Source organism: Aplysia californica, unplaced genomic scaffold, assembly GCF_000002075.1.
Source record: "Aplysia californica isolate F4 #8 unplaced genomic scaffold, AplCal3.0 scaffold00047, whole genome shotgun sequence".
NCBI lineage: Eukaryota > Metazoa > Mollusca > Gastropoda > Aplysiida > Aplysiidae > Aplysia > Aplysia californica.
This window is the reverse complement of record NW_004797317.1, coordinates 1,028,767-1,053,090: the sequence shown is the minus strand read 5'-3', so window position 1 is coordinate 1,053,090 and position 24,324 is coordinate 1,028,767. Positions and strand designations below refer to the sequence as shown.

Here is a 24,324-nt window from a genome sequence, read left to right as displayed (position 1 = left end):
GTTTTGCGGCGCTCACAACTGCATAATGTCATATCAGTGCGCAGGACACACTAAACGTTGTCAGTTGGTATGACATTTTAAATTTTGCCCTAGTGGCAGCCGAAGCCTACTCTTATCGATTTTGGACCACCAAGGGATCTTTAACGTGCACAACTTGAAAACAGGACCTTCGAGACTTTTTGCCCTTGCCCGAGAAGGCCAGGTGTAGATCTTACCTACCATAAGATTAGGGGTGTGGCTGAAGGACAGAAGTTTGAAGGAGCCTAGGAGTAGCAATAGAAAGGTTGCAGAAAGAGTCAGGAGCCCAGAGGAGGGGGCAAAGGAGGTAAGAGGGATGGTGGAAGAAAGTGGAGACGAAAGCAGACGGCAGAACATTGATAGAGAGCAGGAAAGGAGGTGAAAGAAGAACATTTTAGAGAAGAAAAATGCCCGTCGCTATCCGGATTCGAATACAGGAACTATTGAATGAGACTCGACCACCTTAACCTCTAGGCCATGAGACCTCCCCTACTTTGAATTCTGTCCTGCTCTGTTTTGTAAGTAAATTATATAAAGTGATTGTTTGGTGTAAGAGACTAATGACCCTTAAAATTTCCAAGTCAGGGCTCTGCCTTTGAAACCACTATCTTTGATCAATAAAGTTAATGAGATCAAAACCTTTGTTAGAGACAGAAAAACGATCTGTACTGAGTGGTTTCGAGGATTTTCGTTTTTACTTGACCAGATCTTTAGCCAACATGATTATTGGACGAAACAGAAGAGGATAAAACTAATATCAGGAGATCTTCACTCCTTCCTCAATGTCCAAATATGCATGTTTGTGGCCCCCTCCTCCTCCCCCGGCCAGTGGAAGATTTGTAATGCTTTCTGTCTTGTTGTTTATTTCGAGGGGATAGGTGGTAGAGGGGTGAGGGGTAATTGAACTATTTATCGAACGCCATGCTGAAGTAGTAGGGTGCATTGTTGATACAAAAAAGAAAGCGGAAAAATATACTTCGGCGAAATAGAAATTAAGGAGCATCTCAAATTTTCAGCTTGTTCTCACCACACAATTAAACGCTGGTCACGCTTCCAACACTTGAAAGAAAACAAAATAATATTGTTATTTCCTGAACCTGTGTCAATATTACTGGAGCGACCTGAACAACGAACTTGCGGACAAGAGAGGATTTTGACCAGAGGTTCTTTCGGGAGGAACAGGACGAACTTTGCCTACCCTGTTCACCTGAGATGTCAGTTACAGACAAACACACACGCACACAAACACTTGCACGCACACACACACACACACACACACACACAAATACACTCGAACAAGCACACACACACACACACACGCACACACACATACACACACACACACACACACACACACACACACACACACACACACAAAAGAGACAACGGCAAAAAAACGTGCTTTCCATCGTGTCAGTTGTGTTCACACGTCCATGATCATTACTTTAGATTCTGAACTAACCATGTGTTCACCATATGTGTCTCACTTTGAATTTCACAATCGTTTGTTTTGTTTTGAACTTGATATTTTACTCTCTCCAAGAATATTTAAAAGAAATTCTATTAATCACACACAGTTAACAATTATATTTTCATTTTATCAAATTAAGAGAAATCTCAGAAAATACGTTTGAGGGGTTTGTTATTTACAAACATAGAACTGTTATTACGTACATGTTTCTAAAAGTGTTTTAGGACTTATCGTGGAATTACTAGTGCACGAACTTCTTGAAAGCGATGACAAAAGATAGACTCAAATTGTACACAGGTGTGATCCTGGTATTTCCATACTTCTTTTCTTTTTTGATAAGTGTTTTACGGCGCTCGCAACTGCATAAGGTCATATTAGCGCGCGGTACAAACTAAACATTTTCAGTTGGTAGGAAATTTGGAATTTTGCTCTGGTGGAGGCTGAAGCCTACTCTTATGGCGTCGGTGGCCTAGTGGTTAGGCTCTCGGACTCGCAACTGTAAGGTCGTGGGTTCGAATCCTCACAGGGAACCGACGTTGTGTCCGTGGGAAAAGCACTTTACACGGGTTTCCCTTACTTCACCCAGGTGGGAATGTGTACCCAGCTATAGACAGTGAAAGATCTTGTCAGTTTGTTAGTGTTTGAGCGCTTAATCAGCAGCTTGCACTGTATGCTTCCCGGGAAGCTGAGAATGTTTCGGAGTGTTCTATGGTCTGCTGGGGTAATACTTTTGTGTAAAGCGCATAGAGCTTGCTGTTGAGTGAGGTTATGCACTATACAAATGCTATTTATTATCATTATCGATTTTGGAACACCAAGGGATATTTAACGTGCACAACTCTAACACAGGACCTCCGAGATTTTTCGCCTTGGTCCGTGAAGGCTATGAGTAGATCTTTAGAACCATAAGATCAGGGGTGTGGCTGAAAGACAGCCGTAAGAAGGAGCCAAGGAGTAGCTGCTGTAGAAAGGCTGCAGAAAGGGTCAGGAGCCCAGAGGAGGGGGCAGAGGAGGTGAGGGGGATTGGGGCAAAAAGTGGAGACGAAATCAGACGACAGAACATTGCTGGAGAGCAGGGAAGGAGGTGAATGGAGACAGTTTTAGAGAAGAAAAATTTCCGTCGCTGTACGGATTCGAACCCGAGACCTATTGAATGAGAGGCGAACACCTTAATTTCGAGGCCACGAGAGCTCCCCATACTTCTTAATTCACACTCGAAAAATGCCTTTTTATCATTTGTCTGAGAGTATTATACGTTAATGCTGATAAACCTGTGACACAACTTTTTAAGTTCCAAGTATATGGGAGAACATTTAATTATACCTTTGGCTCCCCTGTCCGGTTTAGGGAAATCTTAAGGCAAAGAAAAAAGTTTCCCCCACTATTGTAAGACATTTTGGCATCTCTAACAGCGGTATTAGTTTCGTGAATCATCATGCTTTACCGTCAAAATAGCATAGTGATTGAGGCATTCTAAAATGTTAGAAACCACTCCAAACTCTGCGAGAAACATTGGAAGAACCTGCGTGAAACTTTGGACAAAGAGAGGTGACTTCATACAGTGTTTTAAGTATAAAATTCTACTTTCAAGAAACATTTTTAACACAATATATCTATTGTTCTTCCTTTTATCTGAGGTATGAAAAGATTATACGCACTCACAGTAAATCGTACAAAACAGTAAATCAACCATATCTAGAAACCAGTCAAATTTAAAGCACAAGTCTACCTGTTTACGTGAGTTCCCCATTTATCATTGTAAAGTAGAACTCAATGCCTCCCAGAACACGCGAGGTTTTGCAGCAATAAAGAGGGACTGAAACTGAAAGTGTGTTTAACATGTTATTCTCCGAGCCTGTCAATCTCTGTATTTTGTGAATGCACATTTTGGCACATTAAGGGCTCACCAAAAGCTATGTTGAGCCACATCTCGAACCATCATACACAAATTAGAAGCACTGATTGAAATACTTCATTACGAGTTTGGTTTAGCTTGTCTATGAAGTTTCAGAGCATAAAAAGTTAAATATTTGTACGAAAAACGAAGTTATGTTTCTTTTTTAAAGTGTTTCATAACACTGTGTACTCAATGAGTAACACTGTGTACTCAATGAGTTAGAGTGCTTCATATTGGCTAAACTGTTGTCGCTATTGCCTTCTGAGTAATGGACTGTAGTTCGAATCCACGTATGTGTGTTCTTGAATGTAGGCTGCTTGAGGGTTTTTCACAGTTCCCCTTACAGTCGTCACGGAATGGACGTGAAAATAGAGATCAACTTTCTCAAGTGATAGGATAGATACAAATCTTTATGCACTTTAATGTATACATGCACGTATAATGAGCCCATAGAAATACTTGAATACTCACGCACAAGACTCCCTAAAACAAATATTCGATTTGTTCAACATTTTAGCAAATTCTCTCTACCAAACACAGCTTTTTTTAAAAACTCGGTGAAACATAGGGAAAAAGCTCCACGGCATCACGATTGGCAAACACGTGTTTGTCACGGGATACGAGGCTGTCTCAACAATATCAACAGGGGATACAATTAATTGTTATTGCAACTTGAGGGTACACGCTGTTTACTGGTGCACAAAGGTTCATGTATCGAGACGAGATAACTCAATCTCATTGTACTTTAGGTCAGATACTTGGAAACACGGTACATGCAATTTAAATCATTGAATTTAATTTCGAAAACGCTTAAATTCATATACATGAAAGTATATCATTATCCTTCAAAGTCACACGACTCCCACCCCCGCGCCATAACACCACACACCAATAACCACACCGAGAGAGAGAGAGAGAGAGAGAGAGAGAGAGAGAGAGAGAGAGAGAGTGAGAGAGAAAGAGAGAGAGAGTGAAAGAGAGAGAGAATGAGAGAGAGAACGGAGGGGGGAGTGAGGGGTTTCGGGTAGGTTTGATTGAAAGAAACGTTAGCGTAGTTGATGTTCAACCCTCATCCTTCTTGTAAGTTAAAATAAATTTCTACAGAGGAAGTGGTTCACTGGCAGGTTTACTAATTGTAGTGCTGACGTTTTTCCATCAAGGTGTTCTACATTAATTTAATCAGAACATTTCATGATGTGCAGGCTAAGGCAAGAGGCTACTACTTCATTCTATACCGTTCAATGTTACTCAAGCTACAATGAGTTTAAAATATTCTCACTGCCTTCTTTACGGTACCTCCAGAAAAGCAATGAGTTTACTCCCAATAATTAATGATGTTTTATGCTAATTCTGTGTCACCGTATTATTCAGGCACCGTGTCATTAAATGACATTCTTTGAGTGATGTGTCTTGGTGATATTTAATGTACTCGTAGGAGGTCTGTATTGTCATATGGCACCAATGTTTTGGAAAGATGTGTCAAATACCAGAATTCAAAAAGGGGAATATTTCAAGATTTGAGGATACAAATTCAACATCATTATACACAAGCACTACTAGTTACCCTGTTTGTTTCGATGATTCAATGGGCACCCCCACCCTCCCACTCCCATACACACGATCTTTTTAGCATAATGGTCAATACAAACCTAAAAGCCAGCATGACCTTTTCAGCCTGCTAACATCGCGAGGGCTGGATTTCAAAACAATCGGAATACAAAATGTCAAAAACACTGTTCATTTATTAAAAGAACTATTGATAAACTTTTCCAGTGTGTTGAGTTTGATAGAAACTACCCCCCCCCCCAAAAAAAAATAAAAAAATGATAATAACTTATATGAGGTACGTGAAGAATACGGGTACACAACGAATACAGACAGCAGCTGACAGCAGGTGTAAATACCAAAAACTAATATTTCATATTATATCTTATAACTGTTTAAAGTTTATCCTGTCCCCCAAACCACAAACAAACACCTATCAGTAAATTCAGGGTACTTTGGTCATATTCCCAAGCCAATCGAGGACCAGAAGCTGAAGAGTGATTTTTACATCTCAACATTGTCACTGTGACTTGATGGTGGGTATTGAACTATGAAACAGCACCAGTGGCGGCGCTACCTTGGTTTCTACAGCAAAGATGCTTTGTCATCTGCCCTGGGTAGCTTTTATTCATACGCCCTCGTAGTCGTTTCTTTATTTTTATGTAACGCTTTTCCTGTTCATGATAAAGACACTCTTTCAAATGTTCATTAGACATTGGGCACCTCTCAAGTTAAACAAAAAAGATTATTAATTACTCAGTCTAGTGTGCCAAGTTTTACTACAATTTCCCATTTCTTCTACTTTTCAACCGTGGTGTTAATGATGATGATGATAAAGATGATGATGATGATGATGATGATGATGATGATGATGATGATGATGATGATGAAAAGAAGGAGTAGTAGTAAAAGCGAGTGGTGAATGGTATTGATGTTGTAAAGAAAAAAGAATAATACAGCTGCTCACACTAACATTACAATTCGCCGGTCATTTGAACCACAAGTACAAAATATAATGACGTCCACTGATTTTACTAACCAACTTGATTACAAGAAGAGATTTTAGGACAACAGCAGGAAAAATGCTGGATAATGTTATAGGAACCATAATATTATTATTCTTTAAATCTTTTCGACTTAACCAGTGTTTAGTGTAATATCCACACTTTTGATGAAATTATAGTTAATTGTGGTGGTTTTAATTTCTATCATTTGAAGTAGAATTGGTTCATATTTTAATCTTTAGAAAGAAGTACAATAATGCATAATAAGTGTGACTTGGAATAAAAAAAACTTGGTTTTTGACTTTGATCGATTTTACGATGTAACGATGTAAATGGGGGGCGGGGCGGGGGCGGGAAACTGAGAAAAGGGGGGGGGGGCGTCAATTAAACTAATACGATTATAAGTGAAGGGCCAGACATAGGTAAATGGAAACAAGCCAACAAGAGTTTTCGATGGCAAATAAAGTAAATCGCCAGATGGATAAAGCAATATCTCCGACAAGGATTCCTGTCATGGGGAGACAAATCAAGTGGATTTCAAGGGGCACAACTCTTCTCCGACCTATTGACTTTGCTTATGTATTATATGATGAAATATTGACCCGAAGGCGAGAGTGCTTCCCGAGGGAAGATAGATAGGTTTGCTTTTTTAAAAAACCAAAAATGTAATATGTATGTGTGCATGTCTGAGTGGTGTGCGTTTTTTAAATTTATAGTACAAGCGAGAACCAGAGGCTACAGAGTGATTTTTTTCATCCCAACATTGTCACTGTGACTTGATAGTGTGTATTGAAACTATGAAACAGCACCAGTGGCGATGCTGCGTAAGTGAAAAGAAAGAATTACCGTGAACGTGCCAACTTTATATAAGACAGTCAGACGCCTAGAACACAGGACAGGAGTACAGTGACTGAACTAGCCACCAAGTGATCAACACGCTCTCGTCAGACCTGCTCAAGAAACAACTTTCAACGATTCGTTCTTTTAAAAATCGAACGTAAATTCTCGATGGCTTTGGAGGACTATAAACCCTTTATTTAAAAAAAAATTAATCCATTTTGGTGCTTCTACATAGAGTCTAGGCTTGATTATATTGAATCCCCCCCCCCCCCACACACACACACATACTGAAATTGGTGTTACATGTTGCCCAAATTACTTGGAAAAGAAATAACTTTACTGCTCTGTGTTGGGTGTAGAGTTCATCGTCCGTTAATCCTTCCAAGTGTTTTCGTCGGATTAGATTAAAAAGATTTCATGGAGATGACTTTTCATACAGCATTAGTGACATACTAACGTGTCGACATCCCACTTTTGTCATCAACTGCGCAGCAATTGTTTTGCAAAGGAATTTCATTCTGTGACATTGTATTGTGAGTAACATGACGCTACCGTAAATTAGACGGGTTTTAAGGCGGAAACTTCAGGAAACCTAAGACTCGCCTAATATTATCTGAAAACCTGTGTTGCTTTCATAAGGGGGGGGGGGAGAGAAATTGCTTCATAGATAGAACAGTTCGTGGTTCTCTAACATATTTCTTTAATAGCAACATTAGATTTGTTTTTGCCTGCATGTGGTATGGAATCTGAGATGACGGTCAATTACACTAATATACAAGAAAAGGTGTCATTTGTGCTTTTACTGTGTAATCTGTATCTTTCCATTTCCCAATATCGATAGAAAAGGGAACACGATAGCCTTCAGACAGACAAGTGTTTCAGTGGAAAACTAGTCATTATTAAGATAATAACCCACGGCCTCATGCTGTGACTGACATAGGGCAAATTGCCCTCGATAATCAATACAAAAAACAAAAAAACCAAAAGAGGAAAAAAGACCGTAAATCGCCCACAAAAACTGGTTTTCCAGTTCATGATGAGACGCAATATTTAGTAGTATAGCATGAAGGAACAGAACTTCACAGTGGTGTTCAGTATTACTGACTTGTGGAAACGCTCTGACACAATAGAGGATGGGGTGAGACAAAAAACCCACCCCCAAAAAACAACAAAAACAAAACAAAAACACCCAACCCATCTCATTATTCGCCAAAGGACAGGGAGATTGAAATAACATCATTATCATCTTTGTATGCAAAAGCAAGGGGAAGATTTTCGTCCAAGGCGCTAACTCTCCATTGAAATGCTTGAAAAAATACAAAGAAAGAAGCTAGTCTTTCTGAGGCAAGTTACCATAGTGACAGACTTGTCTCAATAGTGGGAAAAGAATTACAAATAAAACGCCATCTAACTAACATATCTAAAGATTTGGGTCATGGTACCTAAATTGTTTTTCAGACCAACTCGTATCTTTAACATTTTCCTCAACTTCTATCTTGGTGTGCACACAAAGTGACGACACTCTTCTGTGAGATGGAGGATTTGATGATGAATAATTAAACAAAAAAACAAACAAACGCCCCTCCCCTCCCCTCTAAAACAACAACAAAACAAACAAAGACAAAACCAACAAAAAGAAACAAAACAAAACAAATAGTACGAAAACACAAAAGACAAATATGTCAAATTATTTGACGAACTCACAGATAGGCGTCAAAATCTTTGGGGAAAACGAGAAAACACGTCTCCTTCTATCATTATCGGCAAACTTGATAATTAATTATTCCTGAGTATCAGATGTACGCGAGTCAACTTATTTCACTATTAGAAAACTGTTGAGGGGGTAGTCTACACTGTATAACGGGATCTGTACTGGTCCTTGTCAAGAAGTGATTACCGTTTACGTCTCAAACTACTAGAAAATACTTCGGGCGTCACTTCAGCATTGAAAAATAAAACCTACAAAAGTCAACCCCCCACCCCCCACAAAAACAAAAAAAAAAAACAAACAAAACCCCAGAAATAAACAGGGGAATCCTTTTACTGTTTATCAGAAGAAGTGAAAGTTTTTATAGGGAAGAAAATAATAATAAGTGTAAATATTGTATAAATATAATCTACTGCGTTTTAAAAATTGTACATCGAAACAGATGTTCTCTCCTTTTCTATCGCACTGCTAGTTCATTAATTTTTACCTGTTTACCCGAGAAACTTTACTAAAAAGATAACGACTAGTACCTCTCTGTGTCCACAGACCGTGGCAAAACACAGGAATATTTTTATTACGACGTACTTGAAAGGGCCGGGATATAATCGTTCAAGCTTTTTCAATAACTCTCGTCGCCTGCTTCCGGTCCTCCCAATGAACAATGGCACTGAATGTGCGCTGATTTGACGATTACTTCCGTCCTCCTCTGTCCGTTGTTAACCTTATTTCTCTCACAGATCAATAACCGCGTTGAAGAACTCGGAGAAGACTAAGCGAGGGTGTAGAATAAACCCAATCTCTGCGATCACATTAGTGGTAGTTGTAGAGAAACTGCGGACAATGCTATGGTGCTATAATTTAGTTGTGATAAATATTTCAGAAGTTGCCCGACACAGACACGGTGAACCTGAATATCAAACACTGTGAAAAAGAAAACATTGGTAGGGACTGGTTGTGTCTTTGTATATTCCCGAACATGACAAATTATTGGGTCTTTAGGCCGACACCTTTTCTTATAAATGAATATAAATATACACATCTAAACATAAGCTTGTATGTATTATATATTATATATATATATAATATGGGTTTGCGTGGGAGTAAAAGTTGCGTCCACATCGACGTATGAGAACGTTAAGAGTCAGACTGCTTCGATCCTGCATGTCAGGGGCAACTCGGGCTGGGAAGGATACAATATACGATAGGTACATGAGAGTTTTTGAGTGTGTATGAGTGTGTGTGTGTGTGTGTGTGTGTGTGTGTGTGTGTGTGTGTGTGTGTGTGTGTGTGTGTGTGTGTGTGTAGTGTATTGTGTGTATATGTATATGTATATATATATATATATATATATATATAAATATAGTATATGTATGTGTGAGACACTCACTGTTATATATATATATATATATATATATATATATATATATATATATATATATATCTCACATTTATATATATATATATATATATATATATATATATATATATATATATATATATATATAATATTAATAATTAGCTAGTGGCGCCCCCAAAATCCCGTTTGTTATACGTTTGGGAGCCAGATAGGGTGGTCAGACTAGCCTTTCCTATGTCAGCAGTTTGAATTCGCTTTAGCACATACCCCCAAACCTCGGTCACCCTGCCCTGAAAAAGAAGAACAGAAAATAAGAAGAAACAACAACGTATCCTGGATAAGCAACTAGAGAAGTGTGGTTGGCATCTGAAAGTGACCTATGGTAGTCTAAATCCAAGCATGGTGGTCATCCGTCCTCATGAAAATTTCAGAGAGCAGCCTTGATTACCCAGGAACCTAATTAGTGCGAGAAGAAAGAGCAAGCATGAACCAATGATCACGAATGCCTCGTCTCTTGTTTTTTCACTGAAAAAAGAGCGAAGGAATTTTTAAAAATAATATTGATAATAGGGACGCTTTCAATTCAGTAGAAGAGACAGAATCCCGGGGAAAAGAAATGTTTGAACACCTTTGGTGAATTTACGAATTATAGTTGCCAATAGAAAGCGTAGGTCATTTTAAAGGTGCTTTATGCGTTGCAAGGTTTATTGTATCCCAGAAAGACTTTTTGACGTCGTCAGACATTATCAGCTTCTTGGAAAACATCCACTGCAGGTATCTTTTTATAAACTCTTAACCACTAACATGCTCACGAGATCGTTTATTGTTTTAGCTGAACATCCATTGTTACCTGGGTGAAGTGAGGAAATCTTTCCCAAGCCTTTGCCCGAGGAAATTACGTCGGGCACCTACAGGGATTCAAACCCGCAACTTTCTGGTTTGAAGTCGGTGGCCTAGTGGTTAGGCTCTCGTACTTGCAACCGTAAGGTCGTGTTCGAATCCCGTCAGGGGCCCGACGTTGTGTCCTTAGGAAAGGCACTTTACACGAATTTTCCTCCCTTCACCCAGGTGGGAATGGGTACCCGGCTATAGACAGTGAAAGATCTTGTCAGTTTGTTAGTGTTTGAGCGCTTAATCAGCTGCTTGCACTGTATGCTTCCCGGGAAGTTGAGAATGTTTCGGAGTGTTCTATGGTCTGCTGGGGTAATAATATAGTGTAAAGCGCATAGAGCCTGCTGTTGAGCGGAGGTATGCGCTATACAAATGCTATTTATTATTTATTATTTATTATTATCACCACAGCTTACCCACACTTCAACCCATTTATTACCAGCCAGTAGTCATACATGATTGCATCAGAGACTATTGGTTTTTCCCTGCTCGCTGTTGTCACTGGATAACCCTAGTTTTTGTTTGGTCATCCTTTTAACCTTCCTTTATTTATGTTAAGCAGTTATGTTCTTTGTTATAAAAAAAAACCCCCGAAGACACAGAATGAAGATGACAAAAAAAGGCCCAAAAACTCCCAAAGGAAAATAAATGTACTTTAGGTAGCTCAAGAAAGCTGAGCCCCTGTGTTCATAATTGATAATATAAGTTCACAGATCAAGAGCCTGGAGGGTTGATAGATCGACCCCAGAAATCCAAAAACAAGGCCAAGCCAGGCATCTGTGGTGTAACGATCAGTGTCTTCACCGTTGCACGCAAGGACGTGAATTCGATTCAAACCGTGAAAATCTATTTTTACTGTCTGAGTATTTTTGCATGGATACCGTGTCCCGTTAAGCCACGGTCAAAGTGACCACCTCCCTATAATTCATCTATTTTGTGTAGATATATGTGTAGATATAGCGTGTAGGCATAGGGTGTAGATAATGGAATAGTAAAATGTATATTTGAAGTTTCTCTTTTAAAAAATAATTTCATATCGTCTTTCACGAGTAATATTATGACTACACCAATGTTGGCCTCAGAAGGTGGAGATCCCAAATGCATGAAGTGGGTCAAGTAAAATTCAGAATGGAAACATTAACTAGACCTTTTCCGAGAATTTTAATTTCAGTCAATCACAGGTGACCGAGAGCGATGTTGCCCCCCGGGACGGTTCTCGAGCTGTTTTCACTGCGTGATTAGAAAAAGAAAGAAGTTTATTATGTTGTCGGTCAGAACACCGCTAGTTATGAGGAGTGAAAAAAGAAACATGTGGTTATTAAAGGTTAACGCCCATAGTGGCGCAGAACAGATTGTTCCAGAGAAAGACTGCTTGGCTAGGTCGAACAAAAAGTAAGAGAAAAAAAAATGAGAAACGACTATTACTGTAAACGTAAATTGTTATAGAAATATATTGGAAAATCTACACACTGTTAGCATTTTTCTTCTTCATTTTTCATTTTTTAAAATCAAAACTGTTCTTGACCTAGTTTGGCATACCAGTGTATAATACGGTGTACCCGTTAGGCACTTTGCCATCGCATAGAGAAGGCGTAAGCTCTAATTTCAGTATGGTGATAAATTGTTATCAAGTAACTTCATCTTACATGGGCTTGGTCCTGACAGGTAGGGTCAAGATGCCCGCATCCTAAATGATCTCAATAGTATTCAGGGGAAGGTAAAATTTCTGGAATTATAAGCTTTGTATGCACGTACATGAAATGCACACAGGTCTTAATGGAAATGGAAGCGATACAAAGCAAATCCAAGAAGCGAAACATCATTAGAGTCCATGAGCAAAAATCTAATTGAAAAAACACCAAAATCACAGCTCCATTTCTGGAATTGGCTGAGAATATTTTATCTTGTAGGGTTAAACGGGTTCAAATTTCCAATGTCACTTCAAATATTGTTTGGTCAGCTCTATGATTGTCATAGAGATGATTAATTACGCCATCCAAGGAACATTAAATTACTTTGCAATAACATCCTATTACGTTCTATCTGTTTTAGTCCGTATTTCAAGTGCAGAAAAGTTATGGTACTGAAGGAAAACAAAAACCCTCTGAATGTTATCGTCAGACAGATGATATAAAGCGACCGTTTTCGTAAATATGCCAGTAGACGTCCGTCAAGAATGCAACTTAAGTTTTTATTTAAAGAATTTGAAAAGGGGGGGGGGGGGGGGCGAGGAAGTAAGGATAGACTAACGAAAGAATTTTTTAAAAACCTGCAATATAAACAGGATGAAAATGAACCCCCCAAAAAAGGGAAAATTCAGACTTCTGTTTAAAATTATACTGTGGTGATTGCTAAAAAGGTAAAAATTGAAGAAGCAGTGGTTTGCGAGTGTGGTCTGATGTTTTGCAGACGTATTGGTAAATGTTTTTAGTCGCCCCTTCCATCCAACACACACTTTTCCCACACGGCACAAGGTAGAATCTAGATCAATTATGCTTTGGGAAAAGACTTTGTCCCGACGTGCCATTGTTGAACCATGCTGATTATACTTCATGCTTGGCTAAAGCGAGGTTTGGTGCTTGCACAGATGGAGTTCCTGGTAGGGGTAAAGTTATACAAAGCTGAATAGAAACAGTTGAAGTTTGTGTAAAGTTCTGTTCCATGTCTGATGTCTTGACCGGAAGTACGCTCCCATGAACCCGCAAAAGGATGGGGAAAGGGCTGGGTGTGTGAGGGGGGGGGGGTGTTGGGGGGGGGGGGGGCGGGTAATGGTGGATGACCGCTGAGAGTAGTCATTAACAATAATTTCAAATCCCAGATTCCTCTTGAAATTAGCTTTTTTTGCTGAAAGGAGATGGCGTTGGATAATACTCTATGGTATCGAATAAACGGGGGTGGGGGGTAGGAATTTAAAAAGAAGGGTGGGAGTGGGCAAGTGGTTCAAAATTCATAAATGGGGGATTTGGAATAAAGGGGGAGGGCACATTCAACCTCATACCTCTTTCCTAGTAGGAACAATCTGTTTTATTTCTCCTTCAGTGAATAAAAGAACAAGAGATCAAGAAAATTCAGTGATTTTAGTAAGCTACTGAGCCTACTTTTCCTATTTAGGAACAAACCAGCTTTACTAAAAATTATAAATCAGTGAACAAAAGTTTAAAGATTCACAGAAAATTGAGGTAGCCAACCCGGTACCAGTACTAATACTGAGGGTAATTTGCCATTTACAACAACAACAAAAGAAATTTAATTCAGATATCTAGATTCCAGATATAAAGTTTCACATGATCGTCGTTCGTGGCAAGCTGGAAAAAAATAAACGAGGGTATGGAATAAGGAGGGGGGGAGGGGCGCAGAAAAATCTGAAAAATTATTAAATTAACAAGCGCAGGCGGGGGGGGGGGGGGGGGTTTCGATACATTAGAGTAGTAATATTGAAAAATAAATAACATTTGTATAGCGCAAAGGCCCGCTCAACAGCAAACTCTAAACGCATTACAGTCTATAGTGTTTTTAATCCAACAGAACTGATATCTTTTTGAATCAATATCAAGTTCCTGGGAAGCACACAGTGCTGACTGTCATTTTACAGGTGAGGAAACAAGTGAGCAAAAATAGTGTAAAGTGCCTTTCCCAAGAACACAACTTTGGGCTTGAGGCTCGAACCTCGGAACCTGCAACCTCACGATGATGAGTCCGAAAGCCTAACCACTTGTATCAACGTACGCACATTCCAAGAGTTCAAAGTGCTTTAGCTATCAACCCTTTCTGCGCACAACAGAAATATTAACATAACAATAAAAACTCCTTAAACAGTTGTTATGAGTCCATATAAATAAAACATTTGATGTCAATTTAATGTCTTAGTTGTAATTAGATTCCAATTAAAAGAAATACTTTTTAAAAAACCCAAAAAAAAACAAAGACAACAAACGTTTGGCAGGAATGTGGTCCTTTTGGACATTCACGATAAACAAAAGGGTAGTAGAGAGTCTGTAAAAAAAATTACTTTTACCCTAATGTCGCTTAGTCCATCATTTTCCCCCTTCATTGCTCTTTAATTCTTTTTCTCATTTTTCCCTTTGTCCACAATATATATCGCTACTAGAAAACAAATGCTCCTACGAAAGGAATTCAAAGGATAGAGATCTATTCGGGATGGTGTTGATTTCTCTTTCAAAACAGAGATCAATTTGGACGTGGGATTTTCTAGTTATGTCCATCATCTATATGATTTAACCAAATAAGGGAGGAGCCATGCAAACTCTCCAAAATATCTTTTACTTATAACTACTCACTCGCTTCATGCCATTACAATTATGTTAAGTACGCGTGACCTACTTGTCATATTCAGATGGTTTGGCAGTTGGAAGTTCTTTTCAGCTTAAACAGATAATACTAACATAAAAGCTCAATGACTTTGTTTCAAGGTGATTTTTTTAAATAACCTTATTATGTGCTGCTAAGAAAATCAAGAGAACGAACAAAGACAAACTGTTTCAAAAGAAAAAGAAGATCTACTATTTATTCTGAACAATCTGACTAACTGTAGCCACGAACAAAACAAACAACAGCAAATGTAAGGAATTACTAACTTTTCTATTTAGAGTTGTCGGGAGGAACAGAAGACGATGCTCTATGAGTATGAGTATCCCACCTGCTTCCAGGAACAAAAGCACCGTTCACTCAAAATTTAAAACGCTCATACAGTGGACACGACGTAAAGAAAAATGGAGGCAAAACAAGTTGGTAGGGGACTATAATTCCTCATTTTATTTCATGCTTGCGCTGCCCTCTTTGCTGAGCCCAAGGGGCGGAACCTTTTGCAAGCCGACCGAGGCACCGTGTCACTGGCTGCACGATCGAACGCTTTGATTGAAATCCCCTCGATGATGCGAGGGGGGAGGCTGAGGGGATGGATCTATACTTCGTAGTTGTCCCAATACAGGAAACTAACTCCAACAGCAGAGACAGCGAGAGTTTTTTGCTTGGAACGATCAGTTTGAACGCTTCGATTTTTATGGAGCGCAAGGTGAGCAATAGTGCTTCCATTTATGTGTTTTCTGATTTCGAAATTATTAACAAATAAAAGTGGGAATGTTCATGAATGCTCAGGTCAGTTAGTCTAAAATAACTAGTTGTAGAGTTTTTGCATATTTACTGTTGGTAACATTAAGTAGTAAATTATTTTACTCCTATACTTCCTTTTTTTATTGTGATCTTTGATTGCTTTGTCAACAATGAGTAGTCTCATGGGCTTTTTGTTGATAATCGTTTTTTCACTTGATTTTTTAAACTTATCTTTAGATTGCATTAAAATTGATATCCTGCAGTAACTATCAAGACTCAATTTACAATTTCTGTTAGAATTTGTATTTTCTCGATACGTTTGAAGCGCTTTGGTATTTTCCCCGCAAATGAAAATGTCAGATAAACTGATTTTAAACTTGTGAAACGAAGACATAGTTACTATGTTAGTAGAATGGTCTTGTGCATCTTGAGTGACGATCTTAAAGCAGTATGCTTTGCCTGCATGGTAGAAGAAAATGAAGTATATTGCCAAAGTAATACTCCCCTTCCACCTGTTCTTAATTTTCCCATTGTTCCAAAGGAGAGACATCGTCAATACTTTTCGAATCAATGAAGCCATAAGAGGTGTCTTTACTATTTCGCAGATATGACTAGTGGTATTTATTAGTGGTAGAGATCTTTTACATTTTAAATGTTCCTCTCGTGGCGACGTAATGGCCACCTCTTGTACAATTTTAACCATCAGCGGATAATTAAGGTGTGCAACATACATGGGAGGTCTGAGAAGACTAGTTCCTAGTTTTACCTACCCTAAGGTCATGGTTGTGGATGAAGAAGGACAGATTGAATAAGCAAGAGAGATTTCTTTTTACAAGGAAATTGCTATGCCGCTTGCTTATTTTTTCCTTTTCGAAAGTTAAATGATACAAAATTGTGACTTTGCTTATTTGAATGAATTTGCTAACATCGATAAATCTGGATTTAATCCAGTAGTTGAGTAATGAGATTGCTACCCGCCTTTTGGTTTTGATTAGTTTCTGTGCATTTGTGTTTGTGTGTGTATTCACACTAACGGGTCACAGATTTGTGTACTGGAGAGTTGATAAAGGGGATTCCTGTTTTGAGAACGAAATATAAGAATGAGAAAGAAATAGAGAGGGACAGACGGGGGAACGGGGGGGGGGGGGGGAGGGGAGAAAGAAGTGGAAAGAGATAAAATAGGGAGAACAAAGGATAGGGGGATGTGGTTTCTGGTTGATGTGACGGTAGGACCAATGTGAAAGTGTTTTCTTTTGTAAGTGTTTTTTTTAAACTGCGCTCGCAACTGCATAAGGTTCTATTAGGGGATGGGACACATAATAAACATTTTCAGACGGTAGGAAATTTAGAACTTTGCCCAGAGCCTACTCTTATCGATTTTGGACCACCAAGCGATATTTAACGAGTGCAACTTGCACACAGGACCTCTGAGATTTTTCACCCTTTCCGAGAAGGCTAGGCGTTCGATCTTACCTACCATTAGATAGGGATGTGGCTGGAAGACAGCAGTAAGAAGGAGTCAAGGAGTAACAGTAGAAAGGCTACAGAAAGAGTCAGGAGCCTAGATGAGGGGACACAGGAGGTGAGGGGGTGGGAGCAGAAAGTGGAGACGAAATCAGACGACCTGAACAATGTTAAGGAGCAGGAAAGGAGTTGAAAGGAGAACCTTTCAGTGAAGAAAATTTTTTCGTCGCTCTCCCGATTCGAACCCGGGACCTATTGAATGAGAGGAGAACATCTTAACCACTCGACCACGAGAACCTCCTGTAGAAGTGTTTCTTCTTTTAAAATATTATCTTTTCAAAATATTTAACATTGAGTTGTGTGCAAGCGCGTGTCAGAGTGTATGTATGTATGTATGTATGTATGTATGTATGTATGTATGTATGTATGTATGTATGTATGTATGTATGTATGTATGTATGTATGTATGTATGTATGTATGTATGTATGTATGTATGTATGTATGTATGTATGTATGTATGTATGTATGCATGTATGTATGTATGCATGTATGTATGCATGTATGTATGTATGTATGTATGTATGTATGTATGTATGTATGTATGTATGTATGTATGTATGTATGTATGTATGTATGTATGTATGTATGTATGTATGTATGTATGTATGTATGTATGTATGTATGTATGAGCGTGCGTGCGTGCGTGCGTGCGTGCGTGCGTGCGTGCGTGCGTGCCTATGTGTGTGAGTGTGTGTGTGTGTGTGTGTGCGTGTGTGTGTGTTAGTGTGTGTTTGTGATGTGTTTGTGTTTGGTGGGGCAAGAGATGTTAGGGTAGTTAAAATGGTGTCCCCGAAGGTATTTAAGAACAATTCTGAAGCAATTATGTACACGCAGACTGTGTTTGCATTCAGTTTGTGGATATGAGTACATGTGGTTATATCTGTTTGTGTAAATGTTTGTGAATACTGTAAACAGAGCGAGACGTAGTTTTCACATCTAATACTATCTCTATCTCAATCATATCCCTGCACAGTTGCACTTGATTACGCTGTCGGTGTGAAGGGAGCAGCAGATGTTGATCAACCGGCGCGCCATCGACAAAATGGGCAGGCTGTTAATTCCTCTTTATCTGTGTCTCCATCTCGTCGATTCGTCTGTTATTACAGGTAAATTGTGTTCTCTGTTGTGCGAGCTTCGTTGAGTGCAAACTGTGCAATTTTGTTGATGCTGAATAATTTGACTCTACTTGAGTTTTAGAATCCGTCCGAAAATTAATGATGGAAAAATGGGGTGGGGAAGGGGAGGGGGATTGACTTTGCAGTGTTATGGCGTCCTATGGTTCCTGATCTCTGATTTCTTTCTAATTCGATTGTTTTTCACATTCTGCGATTCTGCGAGGAGCTCTTTTCACTCAATTGGTATCGGACTAGACTTCGGAATGTACGGCCTTTGTTCGAAACCTGTGATAGATATTCTTGAACTTGAGTCAATTTGTGAAGCTTTCAAGGCTCTGAACCTGCTTGCCTCGGTCCAGTAGGATACGGGAGTTAAATTCGGAGGTTTTAACCTCTTAAAAAACTAACACTGTTTGATTAAACGGAACTTATTCACTTACCTTCTGTATATGTTCAAAATAATACGCCTACTGCACATTCTCGTAAATTTATTTTCGCTGCTCCCTCGAGTATTCAAAGCTATTGTGTAAGATCACGGGATTAAAAAAGTCATTAAGCTTTATTCGTTTGAATTCGCACGAGAAATTCTATAGAATGATAAACGTGTCTGTACATTTGAGTAAAAAAAAGGGTCCAAGGTAACTTACAACTAGACTCTATATACCCTTTTTTATCATGATAGCTCAATGAAAGTATAATCCATTACACGATTGCTGGGCTTTGCTCCAAGCACAAAGATTTTCTAAAATTGGTTAAAAGTTTTCGATGCCCTATGCCTGAACTTCCATCTTAACTCTCGAACATCTGCACTTTTATCGTAGCTTCTATTGCATTTACTTTCAATACATTTTCCTATCTGGGGACGTAGTACTTCGTTTTCCGTGTAAAATCTCCGGGGGGGGGGGGGGGGGAACCAAATATAGGATCTTTTCCATCGGCATACTCGTTTGTTTTAACCAGAGAGACAAGTCCTTTGTATAACACACAAAGACACGCATTGCTCAATGGCACTCTTAATATTGTCTTTCGATCTGACACCGCCTTGGTTTGCCGACTAACGGCTTGTTTTCAGTTGTTAAAGTATCCTAATCAAGCATACCGGGCACATGAAACTATCTTTTATCTGTTCCCTGATATGCCTAAGCATGTACGGATCAGAAGCATGGACTGTAGGCAACGACCTTGAAAATAAATTTATTGACTTTGAAATGTGGTACTATAGGAGAATAGGCGAGATCATTGATCAGATGGACAGACAAGAAAACCAAGGAAGAAGTCTGGTAAATATTAAAAATATCACAAGAGTTTCTAAACAAAATGGAATCTAAAAAAAACCCTTCAATATCTCGACCACATAAAGAGATACAATACTGTTAAAAAAGAAATAGTAGAGGCAAGCCAGAAGGGACGGATAGACTGAAGGCAGAGACTACTTTGGGCTGGCAACATAAATTTTTGAACAGCATAATCATTGGGACAGTGTTCCAGAGCGGCTGCCAATCGAAGTAAGCGTCGGATCTTTGTATATCAACCTCAGAGGCCCCTTAGGCTGATATGAGCACCTCCACCACCACCACTAAAAGCCCTAAGTGCTTGTGTTTACCGATCCGAGAATACTAGGATTACTAAGCTGAACTCTGTTGTTTCTAGGGGTAGAACTGTAATATTTTCAAATTTAAACCCCCCCACTAAAAGTCCTTTTTGATTCCTTGAGTACTCAAACTTTGGTCTCATAATATTAATTACGATTTTTTAAACCGTAGATTTTTTTTTAAGCCCCGTTTGAGAATTCACAAAACGTTCCATTTTAGACTAGAAGTTTTTATCCATCGTATGTGTGACATTCACTTAATTCTTCCTTTTAAATTAGAAGTTTTTCTTTTCTTTCTATTTTTCAGTCCTCATTCAACCAAGATCAACCATCCTACCTTGGTCAGAGCCAGAACAGTCTTATCAGTTGGATGACATCATTGCTAATGAGACAATTCGAGTGGATCACGTGATTCACGAAAAAGATCTTATTACGTTCTACAGAGACGGTAAAATGTTTAGTGCTCAGATTTACGGTCAACCTTATGTTGTTTTTTTCTTCGGGGTTTCTAAGAAAACAGCAATAAAAAGTAACAAGTGTCTGCTGGCATGATAACAAATATTATCTGTTGGCAATTTTATTGTTTTATTCCAGGTTTTAAAAAATATTTGGAGGAAATCAAAGAAGGCAGAATCATTTCAGTCAGCTTGTATCCTCAGCAACATGTTATGGTCAGTGGAGCCTGTAGTCAACTGTCTCAGTAAATCATTAAAGCAACAATAATTAGGCAAATATATACTAATCAGGTTTTATGTTTTCCTGCTAGCTAAAGCTGGCCCTCGATTTACAGAAAACAAACCAATCACAGTGAAAAGATGGCTGCGCGTGATTTATTGTCAGGTTCCAAATGAAGAGGGGGAAAAGTACTCTGGAAAGAAAAAAGCTGTGATCGCAGAAGATCGCTGGTAGACTGGCATTTTTCACAGAAAGATAAGATTAGTCGATGAAATCAAGTTAGATGGATGCGTGAGAGATAACGAAAAAAACCACCACTGTTTATACCCTTTTGAAAAATGCAATAATATATAGCGTTTGTTTAGGCAAATCCTCGCTCAACAGCAAACTCTATGCGCTTCACACTCTATACTATTACCCCAGCAAACCTATGAGCATTCTGAAACAACTTCATCTTCCTGACAAGCATACAGTGCAAACAGTCATTTATAGGAGCTAAAACACTAACATGCTAACAAGATCTTTCACTGTCTATGGCCTGGTACCCATTCCCACCTTGGTGAAATGAGGAAAAATCGTGTAAAGTGCCTTTCCCAATGACACGACGTCGGATCCGTGGCATGAACCCCGAACCCGCAACCTCACGATTACGAGTCCCGTAGCCTAACCACTAAGCGACCGACGTTTTTACAGCTTTTTATCCCCATCCGAAACCAAGTTTATCGTGCCGATCTCCTTTCACCACTCTCAAACTGCATACAACTATAAGGTTCTCTGATTATTTTTTTTCTATTGGATAAAATGGGCCTACGGTTTACAGAAAGCAATCTGTCCACCATGAAAAAATTGGAACCCTACCCGGCAGGCAGCGGGTGGGAGTTGCCACAACCCATCAGTGGAAGTGGAAACCGGTGCACATAGGTTACCCACTTTTTGTATGTATGTATGTATGTGCAGGCAGCGGGTGGGAGTTGCCACAACCCATCAGTGGAAGTGGAAACCGGTGCACATAGGTTACCCACTTTTGAAAGGCAGGGGACTATAACTATCTCTATAGGCCTCCATAGGGTTTATGATAATAATAATAATATAATAACGCAAATGTGTATCTATCGCGCCTGGCTTCACACACTAATTTGAACCTACTTGCTTGAGATGGCGTTTTCAACATTGATCATCATCATCATCATCATCATCATTATTTCTTCTTCTTCTTCTTCTTCTTCTTCTTCTTCTTCTTCTTCCTTTTCCTCTTCTTCTTCTTCTTCTTCTTCTTCTTCTTCTTCTTCTTCTTCTTCTTCTTCTTATTATTATTATCATTGCTTTTATTGTTGTTGTTATTGATTGAAATTTTGAAGGCAAACTAGATGTAGTGTAGATCCTTTGAACTGCTATGTATAAAATTGTTCCACTACTGAGTAGCAGGTTACAATGCAAGATTTAAGAAAGGGGGAAAACTCCAAAACTTAAAGTTAAAAAAAGCAACCAAATAAACAAAAAAAAAAAAGAAAAAAAAAGGAGAAAAAATCCTCAACGTACAAAAATTAAACAGACAATCTACGTTAGAATTTTCTTTTCTCACAATGTCCTCGATATTTAAGTTGACAAAATTGTACGTCGTTCACATTTTTAATTTCAGTGAAATTTCTACTTCTCTGTGTTCACCTGCTAGGTCTCAGGAGTAGTTGACTCCTTGTTATTCAACCGGCAGTGCTACTGATTTTTTCGTGTGACCGTTTTTCCTATTTTGTTGGGCCCCTTGCCTTTAAGCTTTTATAATGCATAAAGTGTTTTTAGCTATGGTAGGAAAATTGTTTTTCTATGTGGCAGCCGATGTCTAGTCTTATTGATTTTAGGTCCACCAAAAGATCTTTTATGCGCTCAATTTGCACACCGGACGTCGGGTTTTTTCGCCCTTATCCAAGAAGGCCAGGTGTTCGATCTTACGTACACTAAAATTAGGGGTGTGGCTGAAAGACAGCAGTAAGAAGGAGCCAGGAAAAGCAGTGGAAAAGGTCCGGGGAAAGGTATAGAGGCACCGAGAGGAGGTCTGGGGTGGGGAGGGGTTGAGAAAGTGGAGACGAAAGCAGAACAGGACGAGAGAACAGGAAAGGAAATGAAAGGGGAAAATTATTTTTAAAAACCACACACACACAAAACATTTTGCGTCTATGTCAGGATTCAATCTCGGGACAGTTTCCGTGACAGGGAACACTGCACCTCTAGACGACGAGAGCACAGCCTTTTCAGTGAATAGGCTTTGTTTTCCATATTTTCTCCGTTTCGTAGAAAATTGATCTGGCGTGTTTTACCAACATGCATGGTGCATTTCCTATATTACTCATCGATCGCTGTACATAACTCTCATGTTTCCGGCACCCGAGGTTCATCGGTGCAAAATTGATCTGGGTCATTTTTTTTCTGTGTAAATTTTCAGATTTAAGAAGTTGCAATAAGTTCACAAAAACTTTATTTGATCAACGTTCAGTGATTAGTTTAGTAGACCCGAATTATGGATTTAGTTTCTGTTTCACTAATGAAAACCAATCTATCATTACGGTATTGACATAGCGCAGTTACCTATAGTCATAGTAAAAAAAAAATTAAACCAACAGTGCTTATCTATGTTTTCCTATTGGCTTGGGCAAAAGTGAAATTTGTCTCCTGTTGCACTGAGGATACAAAACAAAGAGCAAGCATTTCTAGCTCACCAATAACTGGAAATCTGAAACAGCAATTCTGGTATGACCGCAACTTTGGGACGTTTCCGCTCGCGATGTGGTCTTTTTTTTTACCACTCCCAAGAGTAGGCTGAGAAGAACCCCAGATGTTGAGCCGATTACTACTGTTGGCCTATTGTATAGTTTTATATTGAATCTCGATGAGGCGGTCAACTCATTCATACGTCATATGACGACAATACCAATACGTTTGGCGGTTTATTGATTTCTACAGGGAAAATGGACATAAAGGAAAGTCCTGAATGCGCCCTGCAGTGAAATTCTCCCCTGTAATTCGTGGTCATAACGGCAAAAAGGTCGTGCGTTATCGAGTCTTAGTCACATTACCATCGTTGATAGAGAGCCATTGTCCTGAATGTATGACATGGGCTGATCATTTATTCAGCACATACTTTCTCATGCTCTTTCAAGTCTTCTTTCGTCCAGTTGACCTACATTCTTAAAGAGTATATTTTATCTGATATTTCTACTGGTGTCCTCTCATATGATAAAGTTTTAAAGTTTGGTTTTATCCACTCTTATAGGCTAACTGCAATAAAAATGACTACATTGTCAGCAATAACAGACAAAAACCGAAATGATCAGACGTTCTGTAACAGTGTCGAGAACGTTCTTACAAGAGCTATTTCCGGTGGTACAATGGTAAAGGAACAGGACTACATCAAACTCTCATGTAAATTGAAAGCAACGAAAGTGAGTAAATGCGTGGACATTAAGTTCGTGAGCAAGACGCGTTAATTTTCATTTAGAGGACTTTTAAAACGTGACTTGTAGGGGGCTGTTTGTGTGGATAGATTTGTTGATTAAGTTTTTGAATGAATACCTGTATTATTTTTGTCTCATCTGTAGGTATTTACTGCATATGGCACTATTCTT

General features: G+C 39.0%; 1 protein-coding gene across 1 annotated transcript in view; it reads left to right on the top strand.

Annotated features, from left to right (window-relative positions):
• Positions 1-15,477: 15,477 nt before the first annotated feature.
• LOC101847409 overlaps positions 15,478-24,324 on the top strand; it is a 29,847-nt gene continuing 21,000 nt past the window's right edge. Inside the window, exons 1-3 of the mRNA XM_005092521.3 lie at positions 15,478-15,763; positions 18,300-18,432; positions 20,340-20,480. Coding sequence (XP_005092578.2) covers positions 18,339-18,432; positions 20,340-20,480 — 235 coding nt within the window. The 5' untranslated portion in view covers positions 15,478-15,763; positions 18,300-18,338. The remainder of the gene's footprint in view (positions 15,764-18,299; positions 18,433-20,339; positions 20,481-24,324) is intronic.